At 36.0% G+C, this 23,331-nt stretch overlaps 2 protein-coding genes across 5 annotated transcripts in view; one reads left to right on the forward strand and one right to left on the reverse strand.

The window, feature by feature from the left end:
- The window catches only part of LOC123529880 (glucose-6-phosphate 1-dehydrogenase X-like), a 39,416-nt gene extending 21,323 nt beyond the window's left edge, over positions 1–18,093 (forward strand). For 2 of the 4 annotated variants that reach the window (XM_045310451.2, XM_045310449.2), the window contains 5 exons: positions 1,775–1,901; positions 4,277–4,366; positions 4,979–5,187; positions 6,257–6,426; positions 13,247–18,093. In XM_045310451.2, the coding sequence (XP_045166386.2) occupies positions 1,775–1,901; positions 4,277–4,366; positions 4,979–5,187; positions 6,257–6,426; positions 13,247–13,334 (684 nt within the window). In that variant the 3' untranslated portion in view covers positions 13,335–18,093. Of the gene's footprint in view, positions 1–1,774; positions 1,902–4,276; positions 4,367–4,978; positions 5,188–6,256; positions 6,427–8,759; positions 10,687–13,246 lie in introns of those variants that run through there. The other 2 variants (XM_053521160.1, XM_045310448.2) reach the window with 1 other exon arrangement.
- Positions 18,094–18,561: 468 nt separating this feature from the next.
- On the reverse strand, positions 18,562–21,109 carry LOC123529879 (lysozyme c-1-like). The gene is made up of 4 exons (XM_045310446.2): positions 20,887–21,109; positions 19,497–19,679; positions 18,902–18,977; positions 18,562–18,716 (listed from the first exon to the last, which is right to left on the reverse strand). Exons 1-4 carry the CDS (start codon positions 21,020–21,022, stop codon positions 18,653–18,655), a joined length of 459 nt encoding a protein of 152 aa, XP_045166381.1. The 5' UTR covers positions 21,023–21,109; the 3' UTR covers positions 18,562–18,652.
- Between the last annotated feature and the right edge of the window lie 2,222 nt (positions 21,110–23,331).

Below are 23,331 nucleotides of genomic sequence, written 5' to 3' on the forward strand. Positions count from 1 at the left end.
TCAGATTTTTATGGGGAAGTGATTATACGCCCTTCTGTTTGCATCAGAAGCAGCACCTACGTAGTATTTTCTTAGTTTAATATGTAGTGTTGATACACTATGCTTTTACAAGATTTTGCTGGGGTGATCTACTTGTATCTTTTGTACTTATCCTTTTGTTTGGGTCCTTTTTTTAAGTTTTCTGGGTCAAATGGGGTCAAGAACTAGGTTACTAGGTCAAATCAAAGGAAAAGCTTGTTAACACTCTAGAGGCCACATTTATGACTGTATCTTCATGAAACTTAGTCAGAATGTTAATCTTGATGATCTTTAGGTCAAGTTCGAATCTGGGTCTTATGGGATCAAAAGCTAGGTCACCGAGTCAAATCAAAGGAAAAGCTAGTTAACACTCTAGAGGTCACAATTTTGGCCCAATCTTGATGAAACTTGGTCAGAATGTTTCCCTCAATAAAATCTTGGACAAGTTGGATATTGGGTCATCTGGGGTCAAAAACTAGGTATCCAGGCCAAATCAAAGGAAAAGCTTCTTAACACTAGAGGCCACATTTATGACTGTATCTTCATGAAACTTGGTCAGAATTTTAATCTTGATGATCTGAAGGTCCATTATGAATCTGGGTCATGTAGGGTCAAAAACGAGGTCACCAGGTCAAATCAAAGAAAGAGCTAGTTAACACTCTAGAGGCCACATTTATGACCATATCTTAATGAAATTTGGTTAGAATGTTAATCTTGATGATTCCTAGGTCAGGTGAGCGATACATGGCCTTCATGGCCATCTTGTTAAGGTCACTGACTTCAAATCACTTGCTTTTGACTGCAGCGCTTTCTGAACCTCAGTTGGGATGTAGAATTCTTTCTTGAGAGGAAGTTAATCATCTGGCTTGTCTGAAATGATGCTCAGAGGTGCATCCAGAATCTTCCTCCACCATTAAAAGCTGGAAAGTTGCAATATGACCTATAATTGAGTTGGTGTAATGCTAAATGCAAGAAAAAACACAAATGGGAATTAATTCAAAGTTGAACATCTATTGACTGCAATAATTTTATATGGTCACACAAGCATAAATAGTATTCTATAAAATTTACAATTTTTACAAATAACAAATTCAGACCTCACTCATTAGCATGTCTGATCATTGTATTGTCGTCAATGATCATCACCGTTGGTTAATATTTTTGTTTAGGTCACCTTTTCTCAAAGACTATAAGCACTACATCTTTGAAACTTTGCGCACTTATTTATCGTCATTAGGGGATTATGTAGGCCAAAAACCATAACTCTAACCTGCATTTTGTTAGAATCACATCAAAATCACACTGCTTTGACCTGGTAGTGCTAATCGTACTAAAATGGACTTTCACTTCACCAAAAACAACCTTCTCTCCCATTTTTTCTACCAAAATGTAAAAAATACACACAAAGCGAAATTTAAACAAAAACTAGCTTTAATTTAGACCTCTGTGGCCATGCTTAGTGAAAAAATAGTGTTTAATAACCTGTCTCCATTACACATCTAGATAGATGGCTCCCATGCTGGTTCCTAGTCAGGCCAGTATGCAGTGCGCATTTTTCATAACTCTGCATTAATTTTTGTCTTTGTTTATGTCATTGTACTTTTTCATTTTACTTTTTAATGGTAGTCGAACATTTTTTAATTTAGTAGTGTTTAATTTTCATTTTTTTGTGCGAAAAATTAAATTATTAAGTGAAATGATTTATTTTACAAGAACTATGGCTGTAGTGATTATAAAGTTCATTCCTATATTTCAGGTTAAAGTATTAAAGAGTGTGCCACCTATAACTATGGATAATGTTGTACTTGGTCAGTATGTAGGTAACCCGGATGGGAAAGATGACGAGAAACAGGGGTACCTTGATGACCCAACTGTCCCTGCAGGTATATTATATTATTACATACTCGTTTCTATTCCCCGTTAATTTATTACACTGGTATCGGAAATGTCAATATTTTTCCATATACTGACATCTGAATTTCATATTGGGTGCGTGACGTAATTCAGTGTGTGTTGTTGCACTATTTTTTTTTCTATTTAGTTTTATATTCTCAATACTATTCAGGCTATTGAACATATTTATGATATTAACTTAATATTCATACATGTAGATGCGTGTGTAATAAAAAGGTTATTATCTTTGCATCGGGAAATATGCACGTGTTCTTCAGCTCCTAAAGTTGCGCAATATTTTCGCTGAAGAACTCGTGCATATTTCCCGATACAAAGCTAATAACCTATAATTATTAACGGTAAACTCTTTCGCAAAAAATAATTATTATGTGCTATAATGAAATGGCCTTCCTTTAGTTATTTTTAAAAATATGCTATGCCCAGCTTTCACTATTATATTTTATCAGAAGATATTGATTTTTATTTAGAAAATCCTTGTCAGATAAGAAATTAAGAAATACCAGAAAAAGTGCTCTAATATCTTCAGTTCTGGTCCTGTTTTGCTGGTTTAAAAATATGATTGATAAGAACAACATGTTGAATGTGAATACTTGAATTTATGACTTTTGATGCTATGACAATAGTAATGTATAGACTATGATTTTGTTGCATAATAATACACATCTTTGTTTTACTGGTGAATTAACCCTTACCCTGCTATATTTCTAAAATGGACTGGTCCATCACTCAGTTTGGACAATACTATTTATTATTTGAAGGGGTGTTCACTGAAAATTTACTGACTGAATAGCGAACAGTGCAGACCATGATTAGCCTGCACGGATGTGCAGGCTAATCTTGGTCTGCACTGGTCGCAAAGGCAGAATAATTCGCCGCCAGCAGGCTAAAGGTTATGTCCCATACCTCTAGTTTAAGACCAAAAACTACAAGATGGACAAAGAGGGATCACTATATAGGTTTCTTTACTAGACAAAGGGAGAACACCCATATGTAGCTCTATGTGTCTGACTCTTGAGAATCATTTAACTGATCCTTGCTCTGGAATAATGGCCCTTGAATTATTCCTCATATATCCATTTTGGGGAAATATTTCAACTAACTACAGAGCTGAGATCACAATTAAATGTTATCTATTAACAGCCATTTGTAAAAAAAAAACTTTCAGTTTTTTTAGCGGCATTACATATTCATATTGTGTTAACTTATACATGTATGTAATTTTAAACCTAACAGACAGTACTGTTTGTTCACACAAACATGTTTATTCTATGTTTACATAGATATTATTTAGTTATTAGCTCATCTGATTTTTTTGAATTGATTGGTGTCAGCTTTGGCTTTGGGAGTTGGCGTTGCCTGGTTAAGTTTTATGTTTAGGTCAGATTTTCTCCTAAATATCAAAGCTATTGCTTTAAAATGTGCAACACTTGTTCACCACTAAAAGCTGACTCTGTACAGCAAGTAACAAAACTCCATCCTGTGCAAGAATTGTGGACCTCTTTTAGACTTAGAAAATATCAGATTTCTTGGTTCAGTTTTGCATTTAGGTCAACTTTTCTCATTAACAGTCAGAGCTATTGCTTTAAAACTTGGAGCTGTTATTCATCATTAAAAGCTGACTCTGCACAGCAGGAACCATAACTCTGCTTTGCCTTTTTCAAGAATTATGGCGCCTTTTGGACTTAGAAAATCAGACTTCTTGGTTATTCTTTGTGTTTAGGTCAGCTTTTCTCCTAAACTATCAAAGCTATTGCTTTAAAACTTGCACCACTTGTTCACCATCAAAAGCTGCCTCTGTACAGCAAGAAACATAATTCCATCCTGCTTTTTTGCAAGAATTGTGGCCCCTTTTGGACTTAGAAAATATCATAAAAGCACACAGGTAGGAAAATTATATTTCTATCATACAGAGAAAAAAATCAGATGAGCATCTGTACCCGCAAGGCAGTGCTCTTGTTCTTCATGTTTTCAGTTATGAAATTTGGGTGTAATATGTCTTCAAAAGATTATTACTCCTTATATACATAGTTGTCAATATTGAACACTTTTATTAGAGAATGCTTCTGGGATGATGTTGGTTATTTTCATTTTCAGTGTCTAATGAGTGTTTTGCCAGGAATGAGTTTTCAGTTTTTCATTATGACTCACTTCAGTAGAATATATATTAGGTATACAATGTACCCAGTATAAATGATATGTTGGATACTCTAAAACAAATGTGAAATAAAACCCTATAGAATGGTTGTTGCTCTTGATCAGTTCATTTATTTATTCCCTGCAGACTTTTGTAATTAATTACATTGAATTACCATTACATTTTTCAATTACCCCATGTGTGCTGCAGGTTCAGTGACACCAACGTTTGTGACGGCAGCATTATTTGTACGCAATGAGAGATGGGATGGTGTTCCATTCATACTTAGATGTGGAAAAGGTAGTACTTTAAATTCATTCTATGGAAATCTGTTACACAGTAGACTTTGATGTTTTGATTAGGATAATATATGCTACAGCTTGGCTTATTCAACACTGAAAGCAAGTGGCTTTCAATTCAGAACATGAAAGTTCATTCAGAATAAAAAAAAAAATTGGCAAGTTGATTTTCTTCTCTTTTTTTTAGGAGAAATTTCTGAAAATCTTAATTGTATGGTCTGACATCATTTGAATGTCAAGTGGAGAAGTTGTTATGTGAGCCACGCCATGAGAAAACCAACATAGTGGCTTTGTGACAAGCATGGATCCAGAACAGTCTGCGCATTTGCGCAGTCTGGTCAGGATCCATGCTGTTCAGTAACCGTTTCTCTAATTGTAATAGGCTTTGAAAGCCACTATGTTGGTTTTCCCATGGTGCAGCTTATGTGTAGAAAGCACGTTTTATTGGTGAGGGAACTTTAAACACTAAACTCATGACTTTGTACAATGGTAGAACTTACAGTGTTTGTAAAATGGAGTAACCATGTGTACCCTATATAACTTAACGGGAATAGAAACAAGTAACTATATAACGAGTTACTATACAAATTATTACTACTATTTTACTTCACAGCTTTAAACGAACGCAAGGCTGAAGTACGGATACAATTCAAGGATATGCCAGGTGATATATTTAGTGAGGGCAAGGTGAAACGCAATGAGCTTGTAATACGGGTGCAGCCCAATGAGGCTGTGTACATGAAGATGATGACAAAGAGCCCGGGCATGAGCTTCGACTGTGAGGAGACAGAGTTAGATCTGACATATGGTAGTAGATATAAGGTAAGCATTACTTGTTTTCTTTTTAGCTCATCTGATTTTATGAAAAAAAATGATGAGTTATTGTCATCACTTGATTGGAGTCGGCGTCGGCGTTGCCTGGTTAAGTTTTATGTTTAGGTCAGCTTTTCTCTTTAACTATCAAAGCTATTGCTTTGAAACTTGGAACACTTGTTCACCATCATAAACTGACCCTGTACAGCAAGAAACATAACTCCGTCTTGCTTTTTGCAAGATTTATGGCCCCTTTTGTACTTAAAAAATATCAAATTTCTTGGTGAAGATTTATGTTTAGGTCAACTTTTCTCCTAAACTATCAAAGCTATTGCTTTGAAACTTGCAACACTTGTTCACCATCATAAGCTGACCCTGTACAGCAAGAAACATAATGGCATCCTGTTTTTTTCAAGATTTGTTGCCCATTTTGGACTTAGAAAATCAGTTTTCTTGGTTGAGTGTTATGTTTAAGTCAGCTTTTCTCATAAACTATCAAAGCTATTGCTTTAAAACTTGCAACAGTTTTTCACCATCATAAGCGGACGCTGTACATCAAGAAACATAACTCTACCTGCTTTTTGCAAGAATGATGGCCCTTTTTAGACTTAAAAAACCATGGGTAGGACAATATTTCTATTATACAAAAAAATCAGATGAGCGGCAGCACCCGCAAGGCGGTGCTCTTGTTAATTTTCTTTTCATTTTAAATAATATTGAAATTTTAAATTTAAGAATCAGTGGAAAAAAAGGAACTGTGTCTCTGTATTGCACAGCACAGGTGGCATCCTTCTCATTTAGTTGCCCTTTATTGAAGTGCGTTTTAAATTGGCAAGGACGAAGAAAAGTTTATAAGATATGGGCTATCAGGCTTGCTCTCCAGCAAGATATTTTGACTCACAATCAGTTTCAGTGGTGTTTTTGTTATATACAATTAAATACTGCGAAACAAAACAGCATTATCATTTCACTCCAATAATTGACATGTAATTTTTCATGCATGTTTATCTTCGGTGAATTTTTCTGCGCTTTCAGTATTAAATCATATGAATAAAAGGTTGTACACATGGTTTTACAGGGAGTTAAAATGCCAGAAGCATACGAGCGCCTTATTTTAGATGTATTCACCGGGTCCCAGATCAACTTTGTACGATCTGACGAGTTGTACCAGGCGTGGAGGATATTTACTCCACTGTTACATCAGATGGAGAGCGAGAAACCCAAACCAATCCCGTATAAATATGGAAGGTAACTAGTGATAATGTGTAGTTATACACATGTAGTGGTTTGTGTGTGTACTTTACTTGCATGGCATACCTGCAATATGTGCATTGACGTTGTTGTAAATCTTGGGGCATATGACACTAAAATTCTAGAGCACTTTCTCCTTTCTTTTAAATTAGGTTAATACTTTTGAGAAACAAATACAACAAATAAGATCCTTAGGGTTTTTTGTGTGCATTTTGAACTGTTTTCCTGCCTCTGAATTAACAGTTAACAAAATCTGTTTTCTTGTCTCAGCACTTGAGCTGAATTGGGTGCTGCATTATACTGCACTACTGTCTCTGTAGCTTGTAGTGCATGTTAAGTTTTCTTCTGTTACTTGTAAACTTCTTAGAGCATACTTTACAAGTAGTAACACTTCATCCGGTGCAAAATTCAGATTTTAAGTTGCAGAATACCTGAGACTAGAAAGTGTATTACTTTTGAAGGTTTAACAGCAAAATTACTGTGTATGCGTAAATGCAAAGACTTAGTTATAAGTTAACCCATCTATTGCCTGTAATAATTTGAGAGTCGGGATTCTGATGTAAATTTTAACTCCGCAGGTGTTGTGTTAGTTTTGACATACTTTGCTGCATTACTTAGAATGATGATAGAATAAGATTTTAAAAGATACTTTGGAATTTTCATCATCAGAAAATATAATAATGTTCTTAGATTATAAGGAGCTATATCACATCTGATGATGATTGTTTAAGAATGATTCTTGTATTTTTATTTTTAAGTGATAAGCTCTCTTATTAATTGGCTATGTGCACATGAACAGTATAATTAAGTACTCTAGAAAATCAAAGGTTTGTTTGGCAGTTTAGGATAGTGGGGAGGGGGTCTCTGTTGCCAAGAAATTGACTTTAGATTTGTCGAAATGATTTATTTTTCCAGTATTTTCAGACCCTTTCGTTGTTTAGCCATGCGTTTCAACCAGAGGCTATGATACATACATAATTATATCAGTTAGGTTTCTATCATAGTTTGGGTTGGGGTCTCTAGTAATGCACATATATTAAATTCTTCAGTCCTACAGTCAGTATACCCTACTAATATAGCTGTGTAGAATTTCCTTTACTAACAATGCCCTACATAATATACTAGATTGTAGAAAATATAACATTCACCCCAGCATAATACTGCTGTATTAATGTCTGTACATAAATACAACTGTGATATGCTGAGGCGACAGTTTAAAACTTTATACCAACTTACAGATTTCATCTTCTTATTTTGTCATGTTAGCTCTTTTTATCATGTTCATTTTAATTGTCTGTATTATTTCACCTGAGTGGGTAGATGTCAATCTTATTAGGGCTCTGACAATTAAGTAATAACTGTCTGTCCATTTGTAAGAGTTCAGGCACCTTATCCAGGGCATAATTTTGTAACCCCTACATTGATTTAATTGTCTGGCAATTTACATTATTGTCATAAAGGCAGTTTGGTATAAGTTAATGCATAAGCATGTCTGTCTGATAACTTTGACGTGCTTGAAGCATTATTTAGCTCCTAAGATGAGCTATTTTGATCACACACAATCTATCAGTCCATTTGTCCATCAGTCGTCTCTCCATCCACCATGTCCTTCAAACAACTTCTCCTCCGTAACTTGACATGGATGTTTCTTGAATGGTCCTCTTCCAGAGTTGTTCAAATACCACCTCCTAAAGTAACTGAACCAGTTTTTATTATGAAGTTTGTTCAGAATCTTTTCCTTAATAAGGTCTTATACGAAACTAGGTTATCTGGGGTAAAAAACTAGATCTCTAGTACAAATCCTAGCGAAACTTAACAACACCATATATGCCATATTTTCTACCAGATCTAAATGAACTTTGTAAGAATATTTGTCTGTATGAAATCTAGGTCAGTTTCAAACCTGTGTTACCAGAGGTCAAGAACTAGGTCACTAGGTCAAATGATAAAAAGGTCGTGTTACCACTAGTGTTCACATTTTTTGCTTGATCATTAGGTATTTTTGTCAAAATGCTTATCTCTATGTGATCTGGCTCAGGTTAGCAACTGAGTTTCCTGATGTCAAAAACTAGGCCATATTAGATACTGCATTATCTTGGGTAAGAAATTTGTCAGGCGAGCAATAAAGGACCTTCAGGGCCTTCTTGTTTGTTCATAAGTTATCTAGCCCACTCAGGTTATTTAAATTAGACAACATCGTCACATTTTCAAACTGCCATCCAGACAGATTCCTTCCTAATATCCATTTGATTTTTCTTACTTGTAGTGTGTGCTTGTATTTCATTCTGTAGTGTTTTGCTTGATTGTATTATTATATATGTTGTTTTCAGTCGAGGTCCAAAAGAATCCGACCATTTGTGTGAACGATGCAACTTCAAGTATACAGGATCATATAGGTGGAATGCACAAAAACTGTAGTTACAGGTGCCCTGGCCGGCTATGAGAAATATCTGTAGTTACAAGTGTCTTGACCATCTGTGAGAAATATCTGGAAAGATTAGGCTAATACAGTTCAGTAGAATACAATTTGGTAATGTAAAATGGAACATGTACTGCATTAAGTAATATATATCATATTTGACATGAGAAAAGACAGACTGGTTGTGAAAAGAAACATTATTCCTTCCTAACAAGCATTAGAGATTGAAAAACTTGATAGAACTGCATCAGTCTTGTATAAAAATTGACTCATTTTATCACTCCATGGTGTATATATAATGAGCCTTCTTCCTGAATTATGAATTTGATAATCAAAATATTTAAGAAGAAAATCCTACATTGACTGCCATTTAAAGATGTCATCATTAGTTTTGTATGGAAGTGTGCGCTAAAGCAGTATTATATATTGTTGAAATCATAAAAGGTTTATTTACACATTTACATTGTTCAGTCAGCTTTATTCTGTAAACAAATTTGTAGGTTAAAGTCAGCAGGTACTTCAAACAAGCAGGAATTTCAGTGACATTTGTTGACCGCAACCACAAAAAAAAGTAGAACCACAAAAAAAAATAGTGCTACTCTTCCATGGTTTTTGTATCAATTCTGGTTGCTGCATTAAATTTTATTTAATGCAGTTAAGATTTAAAGTTGATGCCAGAATTGAGTCTACATCAACAATGTTGAATTTTTCATCTGGTATAAATTTTTATGTTTTCTGCAAAACAAAACCCCTTGAGGTTGCATATTTGGCCAGTTCAGCTTAGTCAAGGTCATTATTACTTAATTTAACAGTTTGCTTTCCCATCTGTATTGTAATAAGAAACAAGCTATATTTAATAGGGTTATTATAACAGTACCTTGATTCGTAATGTTGCATTCTGCTCCTGTAGATTTTGCAAGGCCTGGATCCTACAAGACGTACAGTATGTGACGTGGTCTTGCAGAAAAAAAAATGAGCTAAATGCACCATCTCATATCAAGGCCCCTTTCATTACATACATATACCAATTTCTAGTGTTATATAAATCAAAATTGATTGTAATTTTAGCTAGATAAGACTCACTTGAAACAGCGAACTTTTTGATACATGGATCATTGAGACTCCACTATTACGAAGTTTCTGACTGAATATTTGTTAAGTGATGGGAACTGAATACAGGGTTTTGTATTCTCTAGTAAAATACATACTGTATTGGAGACAGAAAAATAGTGGGTACATAATAAAACAGTCCAGTCAAGGTCACCATTACTAAGTTTTGAAATATTGTAGGCAAGCTTTACAATTCCCATTGCACATTTGAGCCGCACCATGAGAAAACCAACATAGTGCATTCACAACCAGCATGGATCCAGACCAGCCTGCGCATCCACGCAGTCTGGTCAGGATCCATGCTGTTCACTTTCAAAGCCTATTGCAATTAGAGAAAAAGTTAGCAAACAGCATGGATCCTGACTTTTTGTTGGTAAGAAAAGAGTGGCAGCCACATTGTATATAAAGGCATTTTGAGCCTTTAGTCTATGGAGCATCTGTATTACGTAAAAAATCAGTAACAGAAGTGAAAGAAATTTTGAGAAGCACTCAGTGTTGCACAGCTTGTTAAGTTTGTTCTAGATTTATCTGCCGTTCTGTATTTGCTTGTTATATATATGCACTTGATGTGTCCAATCAGTTTGCTTTTTTTACATTTTTATGTATATAAATTTGATGTGTTCTCATTTTGATTATGTTTTTTTTTTTACATGTACACACTTAGAATTTATACATGAATATGTATGTTACCTTTTTTATAATTAAGCAGAATAAAAAAGTTGCCAGAAGTATTGCTTTTTTTAGCTTGATTTTCAGCATTTACTAGCAGATACTTTAAAAAAGGTGAGCTTCTAAGAAGAAATTGGATTTCTTTATACTCACATTTTTTATACCCCGCCGTAATAGAAGTAAAGCTAGTGGTAAGAGGTGTATAATGGTGAGAGTTTACGTTGCGCTGGTTGTGTTCATGCTAGACGGCTGATCTTAATGTATGGACTGTTTGCTTGTATGGTGATTTGCATAGGTGTTATCAGATTGTATTAAATTTGGTGTAATCATTTATTGTTAAATATTACACCAGTTAAATGCAAGATACATTGACATACATATTTTGATTGATGGAAATATAAATAGCATTTGAATTCAAAGTTTAGCTTTTCTTAAATATCCAGTAAGAGATAAAATAATTTTATTGAGGGGAAATTAAGAATTTTTGTGATTGATTATGTAGAAAAGTTAAGAAAATGTGTTGAAATAATAGTAATGTTGATGATCACTGTTCAGGTCATAACAAAACTCTGATATTTACAGTATTTTATAGACACAAGGTGATACTTTGGTAGGATGGGGCAATTTTACATCTTGTATATATTAATTGTATACCTAAATGCCTCTGTCTTTTCTTTCAATTGAAAAAAAAGTTGCTAAAGATTTTTCCAAAGATAGTACACTTTAACACCCACCATTTTCCTGTTATTTTTGTTGTTGTCATTTTAAAGAAAAAGATTTGTTAGTTCTTGCAATAAAAGGAGAGTACAATAACTTTGATAGTGAAATTGAGCTGAATACCTGCTTCATAGATTAATTCCATAGAGTACCTCGAAGATATATGTTTTCTTTGATTGACTATGGAATTCATCTTACCTAGATGTGAAACATTTCTTTACTGGTTGGGAACCATGGCTGTATCCGTACAGGACCAGTCTCTATTTCGTTGTTATTCACGTATTACTAATTGTTTCATCCGGATCAATTGGTTGTTTGTTCTTCATGTCTGCAACAAACCACTATATTACAGGGCTGTATAATGTTAGGTTTTTATGATGATACCTCACCTGTGTTTACAAAACAACTTTCTGTCTTCACGGGGCATGAAGATAGCATTGCGCATGCGCAGTAGTTTATACTTGTCGAGGTATCAAGTGGGGAAGAAATAACTAAGCTACATATTAATTGTCTGCTGATAACATGTGCTGCTTTTAATTTCACGGTAATAGTTACATAAAATACAGGGCTGTCGATTTTTGCACTAATTTTATTCTATATCTATTGGAATTATCAAGAATTCGTGTTAGACGAAATTAGAGTTTTTAATAATTAGCCTCTATTTGCTTTCTTAGCTGCTAATGAAAGTCAGATTATTTTTCATGTGCATTTTTGGAGAGATGATAAAAAAATGTGTAAAAATAGTTTAATTACTTTTTTTGATATCAAAATAGCAGCAAAACATCATCAGAATATCTGTCCAGATACTGGTTTACCTCAAGGGGAAAATAACTTCTTTTTGTGACCCTTTTTGATGCCCCATGGAACCCATACTTTACGTCACAGTGCGATGCTGATTACAACATCGGGCGCAGAAGGAGCTGAAGTTTGTGCAGTGTGGCTTCATTTCTGTCAAATATTTTTTGATGAACTAATGGAGCTGAAAGATGAAAATTTGTCCTGCTACTGGTTCCCAACCAGTACATTTGTATTTTCAAGAGCACATAGTGCAAGTTAATATGTGAATACTGTCTCATTTCAAAATGTTATGCTTATTAAAATGAAGCTTTATTAACAAATTTTAATCTCCGTGCAGGAAACTTTACATCAGACTATCCAGTAATGTTACATAGATGCACAATTCATTAATGAGCCATGCCATGAGAAAACCAACCTACTGCATTTGCGACCAGTATGGATCCAGACCAGCCTGCGCATCCGCGCAGTCTGGTCAGGATCCATGCTGTTCGCTAAAGGTTTCTTTAACTGCAATAGGGTTTGAAAGGGAACAGCATGGATCCTGACCAGACTGTGCGAATATGCAGGCTGGTTGGGATCCATGCTGGTTGCAAATGCACTATGTTGGTTTTCTTATGGGGCGGCTCAATTTTATGTTATTTACAGCATATTGTTACGAAATTCTTACTTAGTAAAGAAATTTTCCATAAAGTACGAAGTAAGACTACAAATTTCAACCTTTTTTATGCGAGAAATTATAAAGTAATACACAAGTAGATCTGCAAAGCTATCTCACCCACAGTGTGCCTTAGTATTGATTGTTCTCAGTATTTAACAGAAAAAAAAACCAAAAAGATAACTAATACAGGTAATATTATTCTGATGGGTGAATGTTAAATTAACTCACTGAAATAATTGTAAAATTGTTTTAAATAGTCTACAAGTTTCATTTGTTTTCAGCTAGAATGAATTAGTGCTTTACATTTTGTCAGCTTACTAGGTAATTTAAAAAAGATGTAGATTTCAGAAGATTTAAGAATAATTGTTTGCTAAAACATTTTGTATATACTTTGTTGATTTTTACTTATGTAAACTATTTTGATGATTAAATTTGTTTCTTTTCAGTCGAGGTCCAAAGGAGAGTGATGATTTATTTGCAAACAATAATTTCACCTACACGGGGACGTACAAGTGGTCACCAAGTAAAATATGAGTATTTCTACAGTCCACCATTTACCAAATGCTATGGATGCGAACATTAGGAATAGTTTTGCAGCATTCAACAACAACTGGCTGGCACTGAAGATGATAACCAGTGTAGTAATTTTTTTAAATACATGATTTGATACATTTTTATTTGCCAGTGAATCAAAGGTCCTGATTGTTTGTAGAGAAACAAACACTGATTGTTTAAAGCTTTACAAAATGCAGTTATTGTGTTGATATATCAAAGTCATGATGGATGGTTAACCAACTAATTCTTATTGATGATACTTAAAACTGACTGGTTTAAGTTATTGAACATGTAGTTTGTTCTTGTAATCATGAAGATAACTGCTGCATAGAATATTTCCTGAGCAAATTTTCACAGAGGAGACCTGATTTAATGTTGCTGACTTCTGTTTACGCATGAGATCTGTCTTACTATGATATTTTTATGTGAGGCATTGCTATAAAACTATCTAAGAACTATCACACTGTGACTGTATATTTTACTGACTGAGGTTAAAACAGGCTGTGACTGTATATGTGACATCCTTTGTATTTGTGACAAGTTGTGACTATATATGTGACTGTATGTGTGACAGGCTGTGACTGCATATATGATGGGCTGTGGCTACTTATGTGACAGACTGCCTGTTTATGTGACATGCTGTTGCTGTATATGTGACATGCTGTGACTATATTTGTGACAGGCTGTGGCTATAGATGCAACAGGCTGTGACCTTATATGTGACATGCTGTGACTGTATATGTGACAGGCTTTCACTGTATGTGTGACAGGCTGTTACTGTATGTGTGACAGGCTGTGACTGTATATGTGACATGCTTTGACTTTATATGTGACTGACCTTGGCTGTTTATTTGAAAAATACTTTTGATTTAAACTACTCTCAGATTTGAACTGTCTTACTTTGTTAAAACAGCATTAAACTTTGATTTAGTGTAGAATTATGTCACATTTGAAAAGTATTTATATGTGCAATACTGATGATATTCATCATCTGGAGATGAAATGTGTATACTATCTGTGATTCGCTCAAGAATTTATCTTGAAGTATTCCAGTATTTTGTTAACACATATTTCATTTTCAAAAAGGTATTATTATACCAGCAGCTGTCAGACCTCAGTTAAAGTCCCAATAATTGGTTTACCCCATAGGTTCTGCTAACTAGCCTTGTTTCATTTAATGTCTGAATACAGGAATTTCCCCATGTGCTTTACTAACTGGCCTGATCTCAGTTAATGTCAAAATGATGGATTTTCCCCATATGCTATGCTATCTAAACTGGTGTGATTTCAGTTAATGTCCCACTACAGGCTTTTCTCCATAGGTTCTACTACTGGCCTGATCTCAGTTAATGTCCCAATTATAGAATATTCCCATATGCTCTGCTAACTGGCCTGATCTCAATGTCCCAGCTATGGAATTTTCCCATATGCTCTGCTAACTGGCCTGATCTCAGTTAATGTCCCAATTATAGCATTTTCCCATATGCTCTGCTAACTGGCCTGATCTCAATGCCCCAACTATGGAATTTTCCCATATGCTCTGTTAACTGGCCTGATCTCAGTTAATGCCCAAATTATGGATTTTTCCTATATGCTCTGTTAACTGGCCTGATCTCAGTTAATGCCCCAATTATGGATTTTTCCCATATGCTCTGCTAACCTGCCTGATCTCAGTTAATGCCCCAATTATGGATTTTTCCCATATGCTCCAGCTAACTGGCCTGATCTTAGTTAATGCCCAAATTATTGATTTTTCCCATATGCTCTGTTAATTATAACTGGCCAGATCTCAGTTAATGCCCAAATTATTGATTTTTCCCATATGCTCTGTTAACTGGCCTGATCTCAGTTAATGCCCCAATTATGGATTTTTCCCATATGCTCTGTTAACTGGCCTGATCTCAGTTAATGCCCCAATTATGGATTTTTCCCATATGCTCGAGCTAAATGGCCTGATCTCAGTTAATGTCCCAATTACGGATTTTTCCCATATGCTCAAGCTAACTGGCCTGATCTTAGTTAATGCCCCAATTGTGGATTTTTCCCATATGCGCGAGCTAACTGACCCGATCTTAGTTAATGCCCCAATTATGGATTTTTTTCCCATATGCGCGAGCTAACTGGCCTGATCTCAGTTAATGCCCCAATTATGGATTTTTCCCATATGCTCTGTTAACTGGCCTGATCTCAGTTAATGCCCCAATTATGGATTTTTCCCATATGCTTGAGCTAACTGGCCTGATCTCAGTTAATGCCCCAATTATGGATTTTTCCCATATGCTCTGCTAACTGGCCTGATCTCAGTTAATGCCCCAATTATTGACTTTTCCCATAGGCGCTGCTAACTGGCCTGATCTCAATTAATGTCCCAATTATGGATTTTTCCCATATGCTCTGCTAACTGACCTGATCTCAGTTAATGTCCCAATTATGGATTTTTTCCATATGCTCTGTTAACTGGCCTGATCTCAATGTCCCAATTATGGATTTTTCCCATGTGCTCTGTTAACTGGCCTGATCTCAGTTAATGCCCCAATTATGGATTTTTCCCATATGCTCTGCTAACTGACCTGATCTCAGTTAATGCCCCAATTATGGATTTTTCCCGTATGCTCTGCTAACTGGCCTGATCTCAGTTAATGTCCCAATTATGGATTTTTCCCATAATTATGCTCTGCTAACTGACCTGATCTCAGTCAATGCCCCAATTATGGATTTTTCCCATATGCTCTGCTAACTGGCCTGATCTCAGTTAATATCCCAATACAGGCTTTTCCCCATAGGTTCTGCTAACTGGCCTGGTTTCATTTCATGTCCCAATACAGGAATTTTCCCATACGCTTTGCTATGCTTACAGGCCTAATAACCATTTAGATATTTAAATGTATTTGGTTTTGGTTGTCTAGTGGTACACCCACAACCAACTCCAACAACCACAAGCTAATGTATAAGAAAGTAACTGTCCATGTGTGCTTTTATATTTACATTTTATCAGCCCCAGGAAACAAAAGGTGTAGAATTAATTTGTTGAAATTTTAATGTGCAGGGAAAAACACAAGATCTTTGTCAAATTTGAGTATAGGCCTGATCAGAATGCAGCCAAACTTGTCTGAAAAGACTGCCCTTTGGAAGTGTTTTTCTTGATAGATAGTCTTTCGACACAGATAAGTTAGCACTGATAAAACAGAAAGACTTCAAAGAGAAAATAACAGCCTTTAAACAGGTTTTGTAAAAGTGGATTTTATTTAGAGATGATGATTGACACAAGATTGACTGTAGTAGCTCAACAGTTGCCTGATTTATCAAAACTTGCCATATTTCACTATGTTACACTATCACCTTCGTTTTTAAATTATTTACCAGTCTTAAACCTGTATATCTACAAGATCTCTTTCAAGGTCTATAAATGGTCAGATCATAATTGTTATAATACTTCATCAAGGAATTACTAGTAAGTGCCTTTAATTTATAAAAAATGCCATATTTCACTACACTAAATGTTTACATCCTTGCAACTTAATATCTTAAGTTTATCAAGATATTAAGTTCATCTTATGGTACCAGCTCAAAAATTTTCTTATTAACCATACAAAGTCATGTACTTGGACAGAATGAGCCCCATGTGGTTCTGGGCCGATCTGTGTATGAAAAGAATTGGAACCACTGCCTTATCCTTGCATGATCGTAAGAGGCGACTAATAGGGTCTTAACACTTGGTTCTGCAGTAACTCTGTGATTCCAGCAGGTATGCAAATTTTGATTCCATACCTCATGTTTTTATTTCGATGTAGATGAGATGTGGAACCAAAATTTGTAGTTCTGTTTGGCGCAATATATAACCTATACTGTGTTGGTGCGCCGTAAAACCCAAATGAATAAATAAATAAATGGACAGAATGAGATTTCGATATGACCATGTTATACTGTGAGTTCGTGTAGAGAAATGTGCTCATGATTTAGAAAAACTCTTCCTGTTTTACTACTGAATTGCCCACTGCAAAGATAACACTTCTTCATTATTACTTTTTATTAATGTTCACGGATATGTAAGCTGTGAGCAATAGGTGGTAAAGTAAAACTATTGAGCAGTTTTATGCTCTTGATTAAGCAATAATTGTAATGTACCATAACTGACTGGGCTATAACTATGTGAATTCTGAGTGTGTGTACCAGTAAAGTTTTATCTCTCTGGCATATTGACGTTGCTATTGAGAAAAAGTGAATCAGGTGAGCGATGTAGGGCCATCATCATTATTAATTGGAAAAAAAAAATTTTATGTACACATATCATGTACTTTAATTCCTGTTATATAATGTTTTATAGGCAGAACAAAGTATCGTGTATAATACAGACGTTATTTTTGCGTTTAGTAAAGGTATATTCGCTCCAAATTTCGTATTTAAAATTAAAATCACGAACACTTTCTTCGTATAATGCACCTGTCAATATTTTGCCCGCCCGGGGGAGCGGCGGGCATACACGGGACTTTAGACAGAAGACCATTCCCGACAGGCGGGAATTTGACAAACATTTGATGTACCAACCAGGCTCTAGGGTGGGATTTAGACAAAAAAGGTTGTCTCTAGGGTGGGGATTTAGACAACAAAATTTTCGAAATGTCAAATTCCCCAGGGTCAGCCCGACACCTCCCCGGACGGGCAAAATATTGACAGGTGCATAATTTTTGTAAAATGAAAGATGGCAATAAAGAACGTACGCATCATTTTGCTACTGTAACAGTTTGTTGGAACTATTTTAAAATGGTTCAATGATGTCTCGATGTGGAGAAGACTTAAAACCAACTTCCTCCCATACATTTCTGCGAAATTATGCATGGGTCATAAATCAAAAAAATTGAGAAAAAGTTATCATGTGGCAATCATAGATTGTTCAACTACTTGTAGAGCCTGCGTCCAAACATCATTATACCTGCATAAAATGGGGCCTTCGTGGCTGTGTCTGCGTGGTGGAAATGTCGCTTGCTCTCACCGCTTAGGATATGAAACCTTATTTGAGATGTATAATTCCTTTATGCAAGGAAGCCATCCTGCTGGCTTATGGAAGGTCAGTGGTTCTACCCAGCAGCCCGCCATTGTTGACATAATGCCTAGATAGGCAACTGGGGTCTTCTTCCATCGTTAGAAGCTGGAAAGTCACCATATAACATGTAATTGTATCGGTGTGACGTTAAACCTAACCTACAGAAATATCATAAAACACGAGTGGATGTATGTTTGCTTTATTTATTTATTTTTTTGTTTATCAGTACACGCTTTGTATCCAGAAACTACGGGTTTCAGCAGCCGCTGTAGTCGTACGCTGATCCAGACACGTCCGAGCAGTGGTTCCTCCAACCGTACCTGACAATCGGAAATACTGGGGTTAAAAATGTACTAAGTATGGAGATTATTCAGTCATAGAAACAGTTTCAGAGTTGTCGGACGCGAATATGCATTTTAGGAAAATCGATAAAAAAACGCCAAAACTACATGTAGAAATGATTACTAAATAAGTCACTCGATTAAAACTGTTATCTTTTACCAACCACGGAGTAAATCCATCGCAGTCTTTAATCCTCTTAGCACAGTTTGCATCGTTAGTAATGTCCGAGTCCGTAAAACCTGCAAAAAAAAAAAACAACGTTACACGGTAAGATCAGCCTGGGACAAATCAGTATAGGCCTATAACTATATGACTATGATACTGAGTTATTTTTAACATCGTTTTATATTTTTATGATTGAATGTAGTGAGCTGAGCCAGTCTATATCCTATCCTCTGTGAAAATCTCTAAAATAGACTGGCTTTTGTCTCTATGAAATGGAATTAGACAAAAAAGTGAAAATGTAGAAACATGTTTATTATCAGTCTAGTAGCTAGTGACTAGACTATTAAAGTCTACATATATAGAAACTGCATTTTTTTCCCAAGAGAGAATATTTTGCGTAGTCGAGGAGCTCTGCAGAACACAGCTAATATTGTCCGACTTTAAAATAATGTCTCATAATCCTGTATCTAATTATCAGATTAGGCAACATGTGAAATTAAGAGGTATGTGACATAAAAATCATGATCACTGGATACAATACGCAGTATTTATTTTCACTATAAATCCATCATAGATTCAAACCAAACACTTACTACTACATGAGTCTGCGCAACCATAGGTCCTGAGTCTCCAGCACGTTGCTGAGTTAGTACCGTCGCTGTTGCCACAATTGTAATTATTATTGAACTGGAAAATTCCATAGTCTGTAGACCCATTGCTGTTGTTATTCTCGGCGTCGTACTTGTAGGAACTTTCGTGAGCAACCAAACACAGCCCTACAAGGTAAACAAACTGTTGTCAACCAGCAAAATAAACGCACAGCTGCTAACCAGCAAGGTGAGCCACTAGACAACCCTGCAAAAGCAACGCACAGCTGTCGAGCGAGGTGAGCAACTAGATTGCCCTGCAAGATCAACACACAGCTGTCAACAAGCGAGGTGGGCAACTAGATTGCCCTGCAAGATCAACGCACAGCTGTCAACAAGCGAGGTGAGCAACTAGATTGCCCTGCAAGATCAATGCACAGTTGTCAACAAGCGAGATGAGCCACTAGACAGCCCTGCAAGATAAACGCACAGCTGTCAACAAGCGACGTGAGCAACTAGATAGCCATATAAGATAAACGCACAGTTGTCAACAAGCGAGATTAGCAACTAGACAGCCCTGCAACATCAACACACAGCTGTCAACATGCGAGGTGAGCCAATAGACAGCCTTGCAAGATCAACGCACAGCTGTCAACAAACGAGATGAGCAACTAGACAACCCTGTAAAATCAATAAACACCTGTCAACAAGCGAGATGAGCCACTACACAGCCTTGCAAGATCAACGCACACCTGTCAACGAGCGAGTGGAGCCACTACACAGCCTTTGCAAGATCAACACACACCTGTCAACAAGCGAGTTGAGCCATTAGACAGCCTTGCAAGATCATCGCACAGCTGTCAACAAGCATCTGAGCAACTAGACAACCTTGCAAGATCAACGCACACCTGCCAACAAGCGAGGTGAGCCACTAGACAGCCTTGCAAGATCAACGCATACCTGTCAATGGCAGCCTTGCAAGATCAACGCACATCTGTCAACAAGCGAGTTGAGCAACTAGACAGCCTTGCAAGATCAACGCACAGCTGTCAACAAGCGAGTTGAACCACTACACAGCATTGCAAGATCAACGCACAGCTGTCAACAAGCGAGGTGAGCCACTAGACAGCATTGCAAGATCAACGCACAGCTGTCAACAAGCGAGGTGAGCCACTAGACAGCCTTGCAAGAACAACGCACAGCTGTCAACAAACGAGCTGAGCCACTAGACAGCCTTGCAAGATCAACGCCCACCTGTCAACAAGCGAGGAGACCAACTAGACAGCCTTGCAAGATCAACGCACACCCAACGCACACTGTCAACAAGCGAGGTGAGCAACTAAATAGCCATGCAGTGTCAACTGATGTGAAGAACACAAAGACGATAGCTACTTACAGTCTCTTAGATCACTATCAGGAACACCTTGCGCTCTCAGAGCTGCAACAACCTGGCACTTGGTTTTCGTCCCTGCGATACACCTTTCAATCATCATCAGCACTATAAAAAGCGTCTTTGTTTGGAGCGCGTTCATGTCTCGTTCTGGCAATCAGAATACGTCTGCTTTGTAAGAGTGAACTATGCCTGTCAGTTGTGCTACAGTCAGGATATATAGTACGTGACATCTGTCATACGTGATGGTGATCAGTTGGAACATGTTTACAGACATTTTATGATGACCTCCACCACTCTTATCTTTGTTTTGTAGCCAAACTTGTATAAATAATATGATAAGAGAGGAATTAAAGAGAACACAGTTCCTCGGTGCACATTAACGCGCATCAAAGAAGTATGTAATAACACAACAACACTTTCATAAACAAATGGTCATTCTTTTAGACTCTTTGAAAGGGCCGTTCGAACAAAAGTAGCCGCCGATACTCCCTGCTAGCTAAGGCTAGGCTGTCTATCAAGGTCGTTAAAACCCAATCTGCGAAACACTTTGCATAGAAAAAGATTGAGATTTTTGACGAAACTCTTTGCCAGTGTCTTTCAAATAGAAATGTTTACATTCACTACGTATTTTGTATTGGAGGGGGGGGGGGGGGGGGGGAGGTGGAAGTTTATTTTCGTATCAACAACATACGTAACAATGTCAAGGATGGCCCTAACATGGACAAAATGGCATCATTTGAAAAATTCTTTCAAAAATTGACGCCAAACTTAAAAAAAGTGAATTATGTCTAAAACTAAATTTCTTGACGATAAAGATCGAAATTGGATCGGCACAACCATATGATTTTCACTGGATTTAACGATATTTTAAATAAAAACGAGGAACTGTATTTTTATTAGAAGGCAAATTACAACTAAACGTGGCTGTTCTATTTAGACATATATTCTGATTTTCTGGTAGTCATAGAAAACATTTAATATTTATTTTTGTAGCAAGCTACTGTAAAAATGTAACTATTGGAACTGAATTCTATTTTTTTTTTTTTGTGGGTTTATATGGGTATAACTGAATCACATTGGAATCCATGAATTTGCAACCGTGTCGGAGTCTCGATGAGGTTTATATGAAAATAGCATTTAATTCTTGAATGCATTGCGACAGAAACTTTAAGCCATAGTCATTTAAAACCAGAGTAGATTAACCGAAACAACCGTCAAACTTACAACTCCTGCGATATTTCTTCTGTGCATTTCTCTCGGATCGGTGAGATCCGGGGAGATACATATATAATATTTCATAATATAAATATTTATCCATCGCTGTCCATATATACTTCTATATGTATATTATACTATAGAATGATGTATTGTTTTATTTCTTTGAAACAAAAAAAAAGTGTCATTTGGTTTTTGTATGTACTGTTTCAGGCTCTTTTCCTGCGATTTGCCGTCATGAATATATAGTCCGATTTCGAGGTCAGCGATGTTTTTGTTCTTTTGATAATGGAATTGTCCGTTATTTAGGTAATGTTATTCAGTATACAGTTCGATTACTAGGTCATCCGTATTTACACGTTTTCAAACCAAAATTTCTCTACTTACAAAATGACTTTTTTACTTTTTGATTATGTTTTGTTTTAGCTTCAGCGCACGTTTTTCTTATACAAGACACATTGAAATATAGAACCCTGAGTAGGTTACAAAACGCAATCTTTAATATTTACAAACATCGATGTTTACGAAAACGAAGTGTACAATACTGATTCTGATCTAAATAAGGCAAGGTAAACCATGCTGATTTCCCTTCTCAAACGTCAAAATGAAGTTATAGTGTTCATTATGTTTGGCCTAACAGCTTATAGAAATCTTCGGTCCTTAGTTTGTGTTATATATGACTGGTCTATGCTCAAAACATGTTTATACTGGACAAATAAGTCAAAGTTTTCACTATTGACCAGAAAGCCATCCATTAAGTTTATACTATATACTTTATTGAATTGACCGGAAAGCCATCCATTAAGTTTATACTATATACTTTATTGAATTGACCGGAAAGCCATCCATTAGAAGTTTATACTATATACTTTATTGAATTGACCGGAAAGCCATCCATTAGAAGTTTATACTATATACTTTATTGAATTGACCGGAAAGCCATCCATTAGAAGTTTATACTATATACTTTATTGAATTGACCGGAAAGCCATCCATTAGAAGTTTTATAACTATAACTTTATTGAATTGACCGGAAAGCCATCCATTAAGTTTATACTATATACTTTATTGAATTGACCGGAAAGCCATCCATTAGAAGTTTATACTATATACGTTATTGAATTGACCGGAAAGCCATCCATTAGAAGTTTATACTATATACTTTATTGAATTGACCGGAAAGCCATCCATTAAGTTTATACTATATACTTTATCGAGCCTTTGAGGCTGCTC

Source organism: Mercenaria mercenaria, chromosome 13 (assembly GCF_021730395.1).
Source record: "Mercenaria mercenaria strain notata chromosome 13, MADL_Memer_1, whole genome shotgun sequence".
Lineage (NCBI taxonomy): Eukaryota > Metazoa > Mollusca > Bivalvia > Venerida > Veneridae > Mercenaria > Mercenaria mercenaria.